Source organism: Colossoma macropomum, unplaced genomic scaffold (genome assembly GCF_904425465.1).
Source record: "Colossoma macropomum unplaced genomic scaffold, Colossoma_macropomum, whole genome shotgun sequence".
Lineage (NCBI taxonomy): Eukaryota > Metazoa > Chordata > Actinopteri > Characiformes > Serrasalmidae > Colossoma > Colossoma macropomum.
Window position 1 is genome coordinate 25,953,935 of NW_023494791.1, and position 14,649 is coordinate 25,968,583.

Genomic DNA, 14,649 nt, shown 5'->3' on the forward strand with positions numbered 1-14,649 from the left:
CCCAAATGCAGTCGATCAACCAGGGCATGTTTAGGATATTTACTGGTTTACTTTTGCACTGGAGTTACAAGGTTAATAAAGCTACTTATGGATTTCATGATAAATTATATCATATGATTTTCTGAGCATAATGTGAATATCATCTGCAATTAAAGACGACTAAACAATGGCCTGTTCGTTGCAAAGAGAGCATAATTAGTCCCGTGGTGTTTTTTGTCTGTTCCAACTTAATAAACTGTAGAAACTGGATTGAGTGATGTTATATTAACATGCATAGCCTGAATTTTTACTTTTAGAGATGGCAACACCAGGTATCAACATCAAAAGAAAATACTGAATCAGATATCGGATAGAGGAAAAAATAAGGAACAAATCTGATCCTGTAACAAATCTACCCTGAAACAGCACACATTCACATTGTGTAATATGAGGTTAGCTGTGTATTTCTTCCTGTGGGGTAGTAGCACGTTTGAGTAATTTGAGCATTGAAGCCTACTTTTAGATGCTACTACTTAATGGCTCATTCTAAAATAGTTTTGAAAAAATATAGGCATAATATTGGTTGATACTCAAGGTTCCAGTATTAGTATCAGTATCATAAGAGGAAAAAAAAAAGTGGTCATGCCATCTCTATATTTTGACCATGTTTATAGACAACTGAGCCAAGCAGTATCTGAAACCACATTAGCAAGTCTATGTGAGATAACTAAAATATGCTCTGGCTTAAGTGAAGTTTACGATTTAGACATTGAGCACCAGCTTGCTTCAATACGTTTTTGTCTTCAGATACAGATACCTGATATTGAAGCATGAGTATGAAGTAAGAGTACTGATCCTAACTACCTGATGAGTGCTCATAAATCCTGAGATTTGCACCATTCCACTTTCATTTTATTTCGGAAAAAGAAAATGTTTTATTTCACAAATAAAACATACTAAGAATTAATAAATGCCATTTACTGGTTAAATAACTTCACATTTGAATGGTTTCAGAGCTACGAAAAGTGATTGTGCCGTTTTCATTGTTTATCTTGATTTTTTTTTATGGTTTATCTTTAAATATTTAAATTACATTTGATGTATTGAACACTTTGCAGGTCACGCCAACCTTTGAAATACGGGTGTTACAGATTTTACAATGAGCATTTTTACTATTGCTTGTCTCAAGCATATAATCCCACCCTGCTGATACACTGATTGATTCAGTTACGCTCCATCTATTAGCGCACATACAAGAATCACTCAGTAGAGTGCACATGCATCAGAAATTGCTTTACGGTATCATCTCTTGCTGAAACTGATACCATATTTAACTGGCAGTATTGGGGACGATACCAATACAGTATCGGCGCAACACTAGTTTGCACAGCATTAACTGGTGGGGTATTAGTATCCATTACTTGTTAGCTACATTAGCCTTGCAGCTGCGTGCAAACCAAAAGCAATACATTTCAGACACCAAACATGTTGAGACACAAAGACTTAGAGTAAGGAGACATTTATACACATTTGACTACTTATTATGGAATATGACATTTGTGGTTTGGGACAGAACAGATGACAGTAGACAGGAAATGCATTGCAATGTTGTGAGAAGTTGTGTGATTAACAAAAGTGTAGAGATCCCGTTGCATTATGTAGATCAAACACACATCTACTGTGTCTTAATGCATACCTAGTTTAATTGGAGTACATATGTAGTATGTACATGTCTGTATATGTCTTGGAGTTACAGATGAAATATGAGCTGTAACTGCAAACCCCAAGAGGTGCTCTGTCCAAACAACTCCCAAGAACCCAATGCACGTGTTCACACACAACAGCAGAGTGCATCCAAGAGTGGAGGAGAAGAGACTGAGAGTGTTTCACACCAAGAAAATATACAGCACAGAAAATATACACTCTTACCTGCACACTGACGTCTGGGTTCATCTCATCACCGTGGCGCTGTCCCCTCCGTTCTCCTGACAATCGCAGTGGTGATGGTGGCAACATTGCAATAAGTTGAGCCTGCAGACAAAGAGAGCAGTGGGTGGGTGTTTGTCTATGAGATGTGTGTCAAGGCCTAGAGGTTTGTGTTTAACTCTTGGAAGTGTTATTACTGTATAATTTGTACTTCATTGCAGTTGTCTTTCATTTTCAACTGTCTTGCAATTATTTATAATGGCAACTAATCATCAGCTAAAATTTCATGACAGGCCTAAAACATGGCAAAAATGTAAAGGATGCTTTTTTTCCAGCAAAACAAAATAAGATATGGACGAGGATTTTTTTCATGATATTCAAATCATAATCAAATATCTCCTCTTAAGCACAAATGTGAAATACTAACTGAACATTTAGACCCACTTTCAACAGAATTTCACCTCTTGTTGCAACAAACTATGAGTGAGCGATGATTAATGTGAAGTTACAATATGCTTTTATTATTGCCGGCAATAACTACGACTAAGGGTCCATGTGCATGTGTGTAGAGACCTCCATCAGCTGGGCCTCCAGTATTGTCTGTTTGTTTCTGAGCCTTTCATTCTCCTCCTGAAGACTCTCCATTTCTCTTTGCTCCTCGTTGCTGTCACATATCTGTGCGCACACACACACACACACACACACACACACACACACACACACACACACTCTTAATCAAGGGCCACAGATATACTTCATTTCACTGGATACACAACATATAGTAAAAAGGTTTTACAGTAAGACTGCAACAGTATACATTTTGTACAATTTTTGTGCATACAGTAGATACAATACATTACCTTGTTGCGTAGCTGTGTGTGCAGAGCCTCTATCTCACGCTTAAGGGCTGATCTCTCTTGCTCTGCTGCCTTAGCCAGACTCGCATGGTTCTGCTGCTTCTGCTGTTTCACGCTCAACACAAGTGCCTCTAACTGGCGGCCCTGAGCAACATCAAAAACAATTAACATATTGACGAAAACTGCAACAAATTAGCTTTGTGCATCAAAGCATGTTGTCTCTCAGACCTTCTCCCGTGCAGAGTTCATCTCTAGTCGTGCATCGTTGATCTCACGCTGAAGCCTCTGATTTTCTTCACGCAGCAAAGTCAGCTCTGCCTCCATCAGTCCAGAAAGCTCCGTCCACACACGCTTCCCCTGCTGTGAACCACCTGGGACACTCGATATAGACATCTCCACCAGCCGACACTGCGGAGGACAACAGTAAGTTTGAAAAAATACTGTTACAAAATGTGGTGGAAATGAGAGCTTACTTGTTTTTTTCTTTTTCCAATTCTCTCCCAAATTTAGTTGTATCTAATTCCACCTACTAGTTAAGACTTCCCAAATCACATGATACCACCAGCACTAGGTGTCCAAAGGCAAACACAAGCTTCCTCAGAGTCATGTGAAGCCAGCCACTGCATCTGGTCGAATTGCCGGTAACGTAATATCCTTGCACTGCTGAACGTGTTTGGAGGAAAGCGCTAACCGCGTTGACTGATCAATACATCAAGAGAGCCAAAAAAGTATGAAACAAGACAAATAGAACAATATGTGAAAGTGACCCCAGTTTGTCCCACAATACAATTAACATCTTCATAATAGTTGTTAATAGTTGGGCCAGACATGATCTGGTAACGAGAATGTCTGGGGACAACGACAAGAAATTTTGGACTGAATGTGGGTTGAACCACAGAATTATGTGACTGAGAACAAACAGAGTATAAGATGGTAGAGATCAAAGCAGAGGGCAATCGTGCTCTTCCGCGACGGACAACACAACTGTTGTAGCTCATGTATGTAATGCAAGTTAGCACGACTGAAAAGACCCCTCAAAAACTCCAAATAAGCATGTAGATGTGTGACGCATGTGCAGAGGACATATTACAATAAAACAATTCCATTACCTAAGACAGCTTCTTGGTAACTAGCTTGTTTTGCCTGGATTACTGATTGTACTCAGGAAGTTGAAGGAGCCATGGACTGGAGGAATCTGGGGGTGTGCTTTAGTGTCTCCCTTGTTAGGGGCAGATTTTTCTGCAGTCCAGTGGCAAAAGTTTAATGAGTTGTACCAAGAAAACTTACCAAGTGAGACTAGAATTGTATAAGCAAACATGCACAACTAACAAATCTGAGCAGAAACATCAAGGTTTCCTACAGAGGAAGATATCAATTCCTGCCATGGCATGTTTCCAAATCAACAGTATATAATATTATACACATAAAATTATATACTACATAAAGCAGGAAAATTTCTGTTTTACAGGTTAGTGCAGGAATAAATTTTCTTTTGTGTTAATTTAACTCAATTTGAGGTTTCATTAACTCTACCTTCTCATTGGCATTCTGCAGCTGTTTGTGCAGTGAGATCACTTCCTGTTTCAGAGCATCTCGCTCCTGCTGTGTGATACGCAGGTCAGATTTGAGCCGAGCATTTTGCTGAGTCAGCCCCTGCAGTGTAGAGTCTAGTGCCTGTACCTGAAAGAGAGCCAGATTTTTTTCAGCACAGAATTCAACAGCTCCACAAGAATTGTGGATAAAATGATACAGAAGACAATGTGCATTTTTTATCTTTACCTTCTCCTGTGCCTTTATTAGCTGTGCACGTAGAGCCTGGTTGTGTTTGTCTGCTGTCTGTCTCTCATTCAAGAGTTGAGCAAGCTGGGTTTCTACTGAACGAAGCCGAGTCATCTACACAAAAAACACACAGATCCAAACATTAAAGAGGTCTAACATCTACAATATTATCTACAATTACATGAGAGTATTGTGTATGGCCTAAAAGAACTGTACCTTTTCCACACAGCGGTTAAGTTCTGCTCTCAGTAGCTCCTTCTCCTCATCCAACTTCTCTGTTCTGTTAACAGGTACTGCAAAATCCTCACCATTCTCCAGCTGGGGATCATGGTGTATTTAGGGACAAATCAAAGAAAATTAAAATAAGGCTAAAAGGCAAAAACAAATCTTGCTTTGTAGTATTTATTATCATTCTTATTGTCTTCAATATTATTATCTTTCAATATTTTGTGTCTAATGCTTTAATATGCCTTTGAATATGGGGAGCCAGGTACTCTCTGACTCCCTGTTAACAACATTTACATGCAACTGTCCAACTATGTTCTTAGTAAGTCTAAGAAACTGGACTGAAACAAGACATTTCCTATAGTTGTATAAAAGATGAGGCCATTTACCGTCCGTTAGTCATTATGAGAAATATCCCCTTCATTACGCATCTAAGTTTATGCACGAGTTCCTATTTCTCCTTCTATTTCTGACAAAATGTTTAACATGAGGGATGTCTCTTCTCTCTTCTCTCTCTCTGCAAAACTGCACAGGTGAGCACGTTGCCAAGGACACGTTAAACGTGTGGCTAAGAAAGCAGAGATTAAGGATCCTCGAATATCAAAATTAGTCAGAAAGCAAATTCCTAGTTTACACATTCAAATCAATCTTGAATAGCCCAGGCAACAGTGGCCTGGGCCACGTTTTAACTGGGCTAAGCTTAGGCTAACTAAGACCTTAGTCCATGACAATCAAACCATGCTGTTTATATGATCATATAGTAGTTAGTTATAGTCTTAGACTGATCCTGAACCATTGGTGTGCATGTAAACAGTGTAATGCAGATAAAGGTGTTGGTTTCTTCCCACCCAGCCCCAGCAATATAATCTTTAATCTCTTAGCCCTCACCTCTTTCCTCTCATTGGATGAACCACTGCCATGTTGGCGAATCACCTCCTCAAGCGTGTGCTGAAGGGTGTCAACACTGAGTGCATGTTTCACGTTCTGCTGTGACAAAGCATTGTTCTCCTCCTCCAGCTGCTGCCCACGACGACGCAGCTCTGAAATCTGAACAGGAAGAGTATAGGAGTGTAACTGCATGGAACCATTCACAGTTCACTTCTATGAAGACAAAAGTTGGAAGAACAATCTATACATGACTGTAATGGAGAACCAGCTCCTATTTCTGCAGACTTACCTGCCTCTTCAGACCATCTGCCACCTTCTGAGCAGCATTCCTCTCCTTCCGGAAGTGTTCTACCTGAAGTCTGCACAGAGGGATTTATAATAAGTGGTTTAAACTAACAGGATTTTAACCTTAGACATTTGTACTGCATGTGTTGAGCAAAGTCGCCCCTCCTTACAACAGCTCACGCTGGTTTTCCCTTAGGTCCTCTTCCTTCAGCGCAGAGATCTTTTGCCTCAATATAAGATTTTCCTCAGCCAGTCGCCCGGCTTCACTCCTACAGAGAGCACACGTCAGTATCAGTGATAGGAATGCTAGGAATACTTCATGCAAAAATTGTAATGCTGTTAAGAATTAAAGAAACATAGATGTTAAACATGAATAAAATCATGCCAAATGGTCCCAAGCAGTTTTTATTCACTGTGAGCCATGGTAGAATTTCATGCATGACCACATGTGAAATACTCCTTTAACAGTGTTCTTAGGTTCAGATATTTCTGTTCAAATAGAATGTTTTGTTAAGAGTCTTGTGAAGTTAAAAGGTTTTGTGAAGTTAAAGATTTCAGCCGATGGAAAAAGTTACTGCAATGAGACTCCATGCAGTATGACCAAAGAATTAGATGTATGACATGCACCACATGCGCTTACAGCAGTGGGCTACAGCAAGTCATAAGAACAATTCCAGCATTATACACACATACACAAAACTATACAGCACTTGAACTACAGCAGAATTTCCTAACAGTTCTCCCAGACGGTTCACATATTCGCCTTTATCCCAGCTCCCAGCACACCTCTATCAGGTAACTCAGTTTTGAATACTTGAATTACACTTCAAGTGCGTTGAGAGCTAGGATAAACCAAAAAGTTGAACTGTCTGGGGGTCACAGAGGACTGGACTAGGAAACACCTAAATACAACATAGACTGATGAAGCTGCAATACAGTTCTATTGGCTTTTTCCAGCCATGCAGACCTAGCATCCAAGGGGTGTCAGTGGGCGGGAGAAACTACTTCTGTGGTGGTAGTGGTGCACAGCAGAACAAGCACAGAACAGCTAGTAGCAGTAGTAGCAGGCATCAGGTGAGAAAGCAGGATCTCCTACAGGCACAGATGACCACTGATGGCCATTTTACGGTACCTATGGTCCTGCATCCTCTCGTGGATCCTAAAGGACTTCTCCTGCAGTTGAGTAAGCGCCAAGCGTAGGCGTGAGTTTTGTTTCTCAAACTCTGAGCAGCAGTCTTCCAGCTCCGACATTGCAGTGATCTTCGCCTCCAGTCGGGCGTTGAAGTCCAAGAAGGAGTCATCTGATGAGTCCGAAGATTCGGCATCCTGCTGCAGTGCCAGGATCGTCTCATCCTGCTTTTCCAATTCCTGCACTGCCGTACTCAGCTTTGCATTCTCCTCACGCATCCTTGCAATCTCTTCCAGCAAGCACGTCTGTTGCTCGTGGAACTCCTGGACAACGTGCATCTTGCTCTCCAGGGTCTGCACCCTCTTCTCCAGCTTCCTGTTGCGGTCTGCTAAATGCATGTTCTCACAAACACACTCCTCGTAGCTCCTTTGAAGTTCAGCAAGCTCCAGCTCTTTGATTTCCAGTTCTTTGGCCTGGGCTGCCATAGTGATTAGCTCCACCCTGAGCTCATGGCTCTCTTCTAGCTTCCCCCTGTTCAGGTCCAAAAGCAAGTCCAGTTCATTGGTGTGCTGCTGCAGCTGGGCTAGCTGCTCTTGCAATGAAAGGTTTTGCTCCACAGCATTGCTGTACTGGTCCTGTAGAACCTCCAGCAAGCTGCTCTGGTCTTTGAACTGCACTGCTATCTCCTGCAGCTCCAGTATCTCTCTAGCACACATGTCTTTGTCATGTAGAGTTTTTTCTTCCTCTTCCTTTTTAAGTCTGGGTCCACTCTCAAGAGCTACAGTCGAGTCCTGGGCTTTGGTGCCACTGCTGTCATCATTGTCATCTTTAATATCTACCTGATCCATAGGTTCAAGATCCTGTCTGTGATCCTTGTGGTAGGAGGTTTCAGTTTCTGTACTGCTGACCTCAAATTGATCAGCAACCTCAACATCTTGTGGCTCCTCTGTATCATCAGCCATTGCTATGTCACTAATAACCTCTGCACCCTCATGGGCTTCATTTTCTTTTCCATGATCCTCCTCCACAGTGGTAATTCCTGAATCATCCACATTCTCTTCAAGATCTAGTATACCAGTGATATCAGTACACTGGGCAACTATTTCATCTGCAACTACCAACTGATCAGCCTCTGTGTGACCCATCTCCTGCACATTACTAAATACTTCCTCACTTACAACAGCAGAGGCCATAAATGCAGGACTTGCACAATTAACTACCTCTTTATCTAGGCTTGCTGTCTCAGTGGTAACATTAGCACAATCTTTCATAGCTCCGGCTGCACAAAGATCATCCTCAGCTGTCTCTTCAGTTATGCAATCCATCCTAGTCACTTCCAACTCTCCCTCAGGATGAAGCTCACTTGAAACCTCTACATTAGCCATCTCAACACTATTTTTAAACTCTGTTCTGCTGTTGAGTTCAGTAACACTGACTGTGCCAACATCAAACTCTGTGTTATCCACTACATTGTTGTCTGGCTCTTCAGTTCTATAGTCAACATCTGCATTGCTGTCTTCTTCCAGTCTACCACCAAGACCGTTGTAAACTTCTAACTTATGATCTTCATGAGATACAAAGAGTTCTGCATCTCCTGTCTCGGTGGCTGGTTCTCCAACCTCAAAACCTTCTTTGTTCTCAGCTACACTTTTGGAAAATTCTTCATCTACCATCTCACTGGAAACTACTGCAGTTTGGATATTTGCATCCACTTCATCAGTGCTAGACACAACCAAACTGTCAACAGCAAAAACCACTTCAGCCTGATCTGTGGTATTAGGATTGCCAGGCTCAAAGTTGTTGAGCTCATCTAGCTCTACTTGTACTGCACTGGCATCACTAAAGCAGCCCTCCTCAACTTTCTCAGTGCTATTTGTAAAATCACCCTCAGAACAGCTCAGAACCACAGCACTACAGAATGTCAGCATGTGATCATTGGCAGTCTGAGTATCTTCAAAGTCTCCTGTGTTCTCTTTTTGCATGGACAACTCTCCTTCAAGTTCCTCATCTTGTGCTGATGGTGAATCCTCTCCTAGAACACTAAAGTCCTCAGAGTGATGATCTGCTGTCTCATCCTCCCACACTTCTTTGACAACACCACAATTTTCTGAAGATGAAGCTAAAAACTCCATCTCTACCTCTCTAGGAAGATCAGACAGAGAGAGCTCCTCAACTACTTGCTTACTCACAATCATCCCTCTGGTGGCTTCTCCAAGCTCTGACTCCATCTGCTGAACTCTAAGTGCTAGCCTGTCTCTCTCAGCCAGCAATGCTGTTCTCTGCTCCTCTTTCTTCATCACCATGGAGACACTGTCCTGTAGCTTCTCTTCCAGCGCAGCTACGATGCCCTGCAGCTCCAGACGTTCATAGTGAAAGTCTTCCACTGCCTGGCGGAGAACTTTCTCCATCTCCTCCATCTTTCCCCTGAGTTCTGCTCGCTCTGCCAGCAAATCACTTTGTTCCTGGAGCTGTTTTTCAGCCAATGAGAGCGTTTGAGCATGCCGGCCCTCCAATTCCAAAAGACTACTCTGTAGCTCCGCCCTCTCTTGGAGAAAGTCATCAGAAGCCTGTCTAAGCAGTTGCTCAAGTTCTTCGGCCCTGGATTCAGAATGTGCCAACAACGCGTCTTTCGCCTCCAGATTCTCCTGCAGCCGGTTATGCAGCTCATTGAGCTGACGACTGAGCTCAATCTCCTTGGTCTGGGCAGAGCTAATAAAGTTCTCCAGTTCATTCTGCAGCTGTAGGTTCTTCTCCCTCAGAGCCTCCATGTCCACCGCGTGGTTGCGTTCAAGCCTCTCTCGCTCCAGTGTGAACTCCTGAACCATGTTCTCCCTCTCCAGCTGTAGCGCTTCTCGCAGGAGTCTCCTTTGCTGCTCTGCTTCCTGGACTGCGGCTTCCATCTCCTCCTCCCATCGCACATGGTCTGCAGTGTGGCGCTGGGTCAGCGCTGCTAGCTCACTCTGGTAGTGCTGCTCCAGCTTACGTACGTCTGTCTGAAACCGCTCAGACACCGCTTCCTGGTCGCCAGAGAAACGGGCTTCCACTTCTTTGATTCGCTGGGAGAAGTGGATCTCTAACTCCTTCCTGCGCATCACCAATCAGCAAGGTTAAACAATTCAAAATATCAAATTACATCAATACTCACCCACATGCCTACTATGTAGGAGTAAATCCTTAGCCTCATCAGTTCATTATGAAATCTCACCGTGATTAAATTTTACTAACGAAAATATCTTATTTTTTATTTTTTTTTATCTTGAATACAATTCCTTATGGAACTACCATTTTATTATTATTCATTTTATTGAGTTGTTATTAGGTGACTATAATGAAATTTAAAATTTCAGAATCAAAGCAGCTGAAAAACCATCTTCAGAAAGATTTTACACCCTTACTACAATAAATCTAACATTAAAGAGACAGGGCTTAATAAGATTGGCAGTATTTTTAGTAAGTTTACAATCCTAATTATTTGAAATATGTTCTTATGGATGCAGGATATCACTGGAGTCATTGTTTTTGGCAGATTATTGCTTTAAGAAAAATAAATAATATCTGCATCGGATGTTTAGATTTGGACGATATTTCAAACCAATATTTGATTCAATTTTTTATTGTAAGCAGAATACCAAAATGTTTACTTGACGCTGAACTGCTATATTAAAATCACAGAATTTTTAAAATGACTACATGGCACTTGCAACCTTAATAAAGAATAATACGATTAAACAATAATTAAAAGAAGAAGAACGCGAAGAAGAACAAAAAGAACAAGAAGAAGAACAAGAACAAGAAATAAATGTAATATTTCATATCAGTGCTACTCCAGGTAGGTCCCAAATTCTATACTGTAAATGCTTATCTATCAGCATAGTTTGACATGTACATGAACAGTAACAGATGTCTGCATCATAATAAATCCCATAAATCCCATATTAGAGCATCCTTAAATTATCCCATACAAATCAAACTCTTATCAGGATACTTCAAAGTGAAGAAACTGGGTAATTCAGTGGTGTTGTTAGCAAGCACGGTGGCATATGTCTTACCTCTCCTCTCCAATGTCTGTGCGAAGTTTCTCCAGCATGCAGCCGAGTCTCTCTCTCTCCTCACTGTGTTTCACACTCAGCTCCTGCATGGCTTCCCTATGCGCCTCCACCATTCTGCTCTGCTCCTCCTCCAGCACTTCCTGCCACCTCCTTTCCAGCTCCTCTCGCTCAGCCTGCAGTCGCTCTCTCTGTTCTTCCAGTCTGGCCTGCAGCACCTCATCATGCTGCTTCTGTAGCTGAGCTTTCTCTCTCTCCCACTCCTTCATCCTCCTACACATCGCTTCCTCCTCCTGGGCCTGCGTTCGCTCCTTCTCTTGCTGGATTCGTTGCTGCAGCTGAGCATGGTGCTGCTCCTCCAGAAGCATACGTTCCGCCTCCCACTGCTCCGTGAGCTTTCTTTCTCTGTCTTCTTGTTCTTTCAACAGACGCACCAGTTCCTCCTCCAGTACTGCCTGCAGTGCTGCTTTATTGCTCTCCTCTTGCTGCTGCTTCTCTCTTTCCCACTCTTCCTGAAGCCTCCTCTCTAACTCCATACGCTCCTGCTCAGATCTCTGCTGTGCCTCCTCTAGCCGAACCCTCAGCACCTCCTTATGGATCTGCTTGAGATGCAGTTTCTCCCTCTCCCACTCCTCTGCAAGCCTTTTCTCAGCCTCTACCCTTTCAACCTGCAATGTTTCTCTCTCCTCCTTCACAGTGGCCTCTAGAGTCTCCTTATGCTGCAGTTCTATAAGGCTAAGCTCTTCTACATGCGCCTTATGGAGCTCCTCTCTCTCCTTCATTATGCTCTCCTCAAGCTCCTTGAGCTGCTCCTCAAGTTTTAATGCCTGGCTCCTGGCGTCCTGCGCCTCCTGGCTGAGGGAGCTCAGCTCTTGTTGGTGGAGGGCACGTAGTTCATCTAGTTCAACACCCTGGCGAACTTGCATGCTGCGTCTTTCCTGCTCCAACTGCTCCTGCAGGCCCTGGGCTCTCTCCAGTGCTTCAGCTGCCTCTTTCTTCAGGGCTTGCAAATTCTGCTGGTGTTGTAAGGAGAGCAGACTTCTCTCCTCCTCATGGGAAGTCTTCTGTTCCTCCAGTTTGTGCTGGCACTCATTCACCTGCAGGAGGACCAGAAGAGAGAGAAACAAGCTTAGAATGCACTATTGTGCTAAAAAATGAGTTTCCACAATTTTACATACTGCGAGCTTAACAACACTTAATTGTGTCACATTATGATACATCTAATTTTGAACTTCTTCGCAAATCTGACCTTGCAGTCTAGCTGTGCCCTGATGTTCTCCATCTCTCTGACATGCTGTTCTTTCAGCTGCTCCAGCATCATCTCTGCCTCCAGACTCATGTTAAAAGGCTGCCCTTCTTCAGAACCTAGACCTTAGGATATACCCACAGAAAATGGATAAATGTTCAGAGTTTTACACGAATAAGTATTGCAGAAGTAGTATATATGAAAAAACACCTCACACCATCAGTCAATAAAACACACGCACCTTGGTCTGAGTCCATGCCAGGGCTTTTGCTGTCCAGCTCATCAGACAGAGAGGGCATGAGGGAGGTCTGTGGAGCTCGGCCTAAAGCACGAAACTCCTCCAACTGAGCCTGCAGCTCATCTATTCGATCCTGCAGTTCCTACATTAAACATAAAACAACGCATTATAACACAGGTAAAAAAATAGAGAGCGTGAGTGAAAAAGAGAATGAAAAAAAATAATATAACTGGGTAGAGGTTCTAACCCGACACTGCTCCTCATAGTTGCTGCGAAGCTGCCTAAGACGCTCCTCCTGCTGGTAGAACTCTGCATTGCTCAGATCCAGATCACCAAACTACACACACACACACACACACACACACACACACACACACACACACACACTTTTTTATATGCAGCAACTGGATTCAAAAGACAATACAATTGTAAACTCGACACATACTAGGTGACCTCATCTCAATTTTTAAGGCTAATTTCAATTTATTTACAGAATTGCCAATTGTCTTTTTATTTGATTTTTGTTAGAGCCCATGTACATAGCCGGCTCACATTATGTACAACAAAACTGCAAAATCAAACGGCTGAAATGACAAAGAGGAAGTTAAATGATTAATAATTTAAATGATTGAGTTTTTTTTTTCACATCATTCAGAGTGGTTTGATGTGAAATTCACCATTCTAGAGAAAAGAGTCTGCATTGTTCACAGCAGTGGTGATAGGATACCTGGTGTACAAAGAGTTTAATGACTCTAAAAGCTTGTGTTCTATGATAGTTCTGACATAAGCTTTTGGGCTTCAAATGGATTTTTAAATCCATTTATGGCCAAGAGGTACATGCAGGTTGTTGTAAGGTAAATTAGTCCCCAAAGAAAACAGATTTTTCAGTATTTTACTATCAAGTAAAATTACGTTCGCTGGTCATTTTGGAAAGTGAATGAAAAGCCCATATTTGTGTTGTAGACATTGTGATCCTTGCCCCCATTACCAACACTATACACAAATCAGAATCATTAAGTTTCTCTGCAATGAATCATGCAGAAATTCAGAAAAATGGGTGGAATTTCCCTATTAAAAAAAACACAGCAGACTGCTGATTTTGTGTTAAATTTGAAAATTGGCCATTTCTGGCTGATTCCCATCTGGCACCCCTAACATGCATCATACCACCAGAGAACATCCATCACCCAAACTCTCAGAGAAGTGTGACCAGTAGAGCTGGGCGATATGGCCAAAAATGTTATCACGATAAACAAAATTTATAACGTTCGATATCGATACATATTGCGATAAATGTCAAATCATTATTTCTTTCAAGTTTGAAGGCTGATTTTTGCTCCTGGGTGGTTAATTGCTGTTTTAAACTATCCTTTATGGTCGGAACACGACAAACACTCGCCAAACAGTGGAACATTTCACAGATCTGTCATGGGAGAGTGGGAGAGAGTGTCTGCTGAGCTGTTTTTACCAGCAGGAAAAGCATGGCTATTTTGTAATAGTCATAATTTAAGAAAGAAAACAGATTATTTTTAGCTGGTGACGAGCGCTCGGCTACCCCGCTACAAATGACATCACAGTATTCAGACACCAGCTAGCGACGACTGGATATTTAATTGTAGTAGTTTAAGGGGTGAACCGCAAAATATCAACACCAGACAAACAGAGTCCTCCTTTTAGGTACGTTTAAACTGAAAGCGGTGCTTTTGTGTCGTGTTTGATCTACAGTATCATTAATTCGCCGTGTCGTGCGAGTGACGAAGCGCTGCTATAAGTTAGCCAGCTGCTAAAAACAGCTAGCCTGGAAAGCTAGCGCTCTACCGCTCTCCAATGCCTCACAGCTTCCTTAGTTTACTTTCGTTTAAATCAGGGCTGTAACTGCATGAACCCACTTCTTTTTCACTTTTGTTGCTTTGGAATACAATTTAAATATGACTGTCCGAGTACTGTAACAGCGCTTTAGTTGTGAGGATTGTGATTGTGATTTAACGCTGCTAAAGCTGGTTAGGATTTACAGAAAGAGGTGAGTTCGCTGTAGGACAGTACAGTTACTC

The 14,649-nt window shown here is 42.2% G+C and overlaps 1 protein-coding gene across 1 annotated transcript in view; it reads right to left on the reverse strand.

The window, feature by feature from the left end:
• nin (ninein (GSK3B interacting protein)) overlaps positions 1-14,649 on the reverse strand; it is a 35,811-nt gene that overhangs the window by 2,715 nt on the left and 18,447 nt on the right. Inside the window, exons 13-27 of the mRNA XM_036574616.1 lie at positions 12,846-12,935; positions 12,602-12,740; positions 12,364-12,485; positions 11,118-12,211; positions 7,072-10,152; positions 6,110-6,208; positions 5,944-6,013; positions 5,655-5,813; positions 4,758-4,859; positions 4,542-4,655; positions 4,296-4,442; positions 2,991-3,170; positions 2,766-2,906; positions 2,479-2,580; positions 1,909-2,010 (exon numbers count right to left, since the gene is read on the reverse strand). Of these exons, the coding sequence (XP_036430509.1) occupies positions 1,909-2,010; positions 2,479-2,580; positions 2,766-2,906; positions 2,991-3,170; positions 4,296-4,442; positions 4,542-4,655; positions 4,758-4,859; positions 5,655-5,813; positions 5,944-6,013; positions 6,110-6,208; positions 7,072-10,152; positions 11,118-12,211; positions 12,364-12,485; positions 12,602-12,740; positions 12,846-12,935 (5,742 nt within the window). The remainder of the gene's footprint in view (positions 1-1,908; positions 2,011-2,478; positions 2,581-2,765; positions 2,907-2,990; positions 3,171-4,295; positions 4,443-4,541; positions 4,656-4,757; positions 4,860-5,654; positions 5,814-5,943; positions 6,014-6,109; positions 6,209-7,071; positions 10,153-11,117; positions 12,212-12,363; positions 12,486-12,601; positions 12,741-12,845; positions 12,936-14,649) is intronic.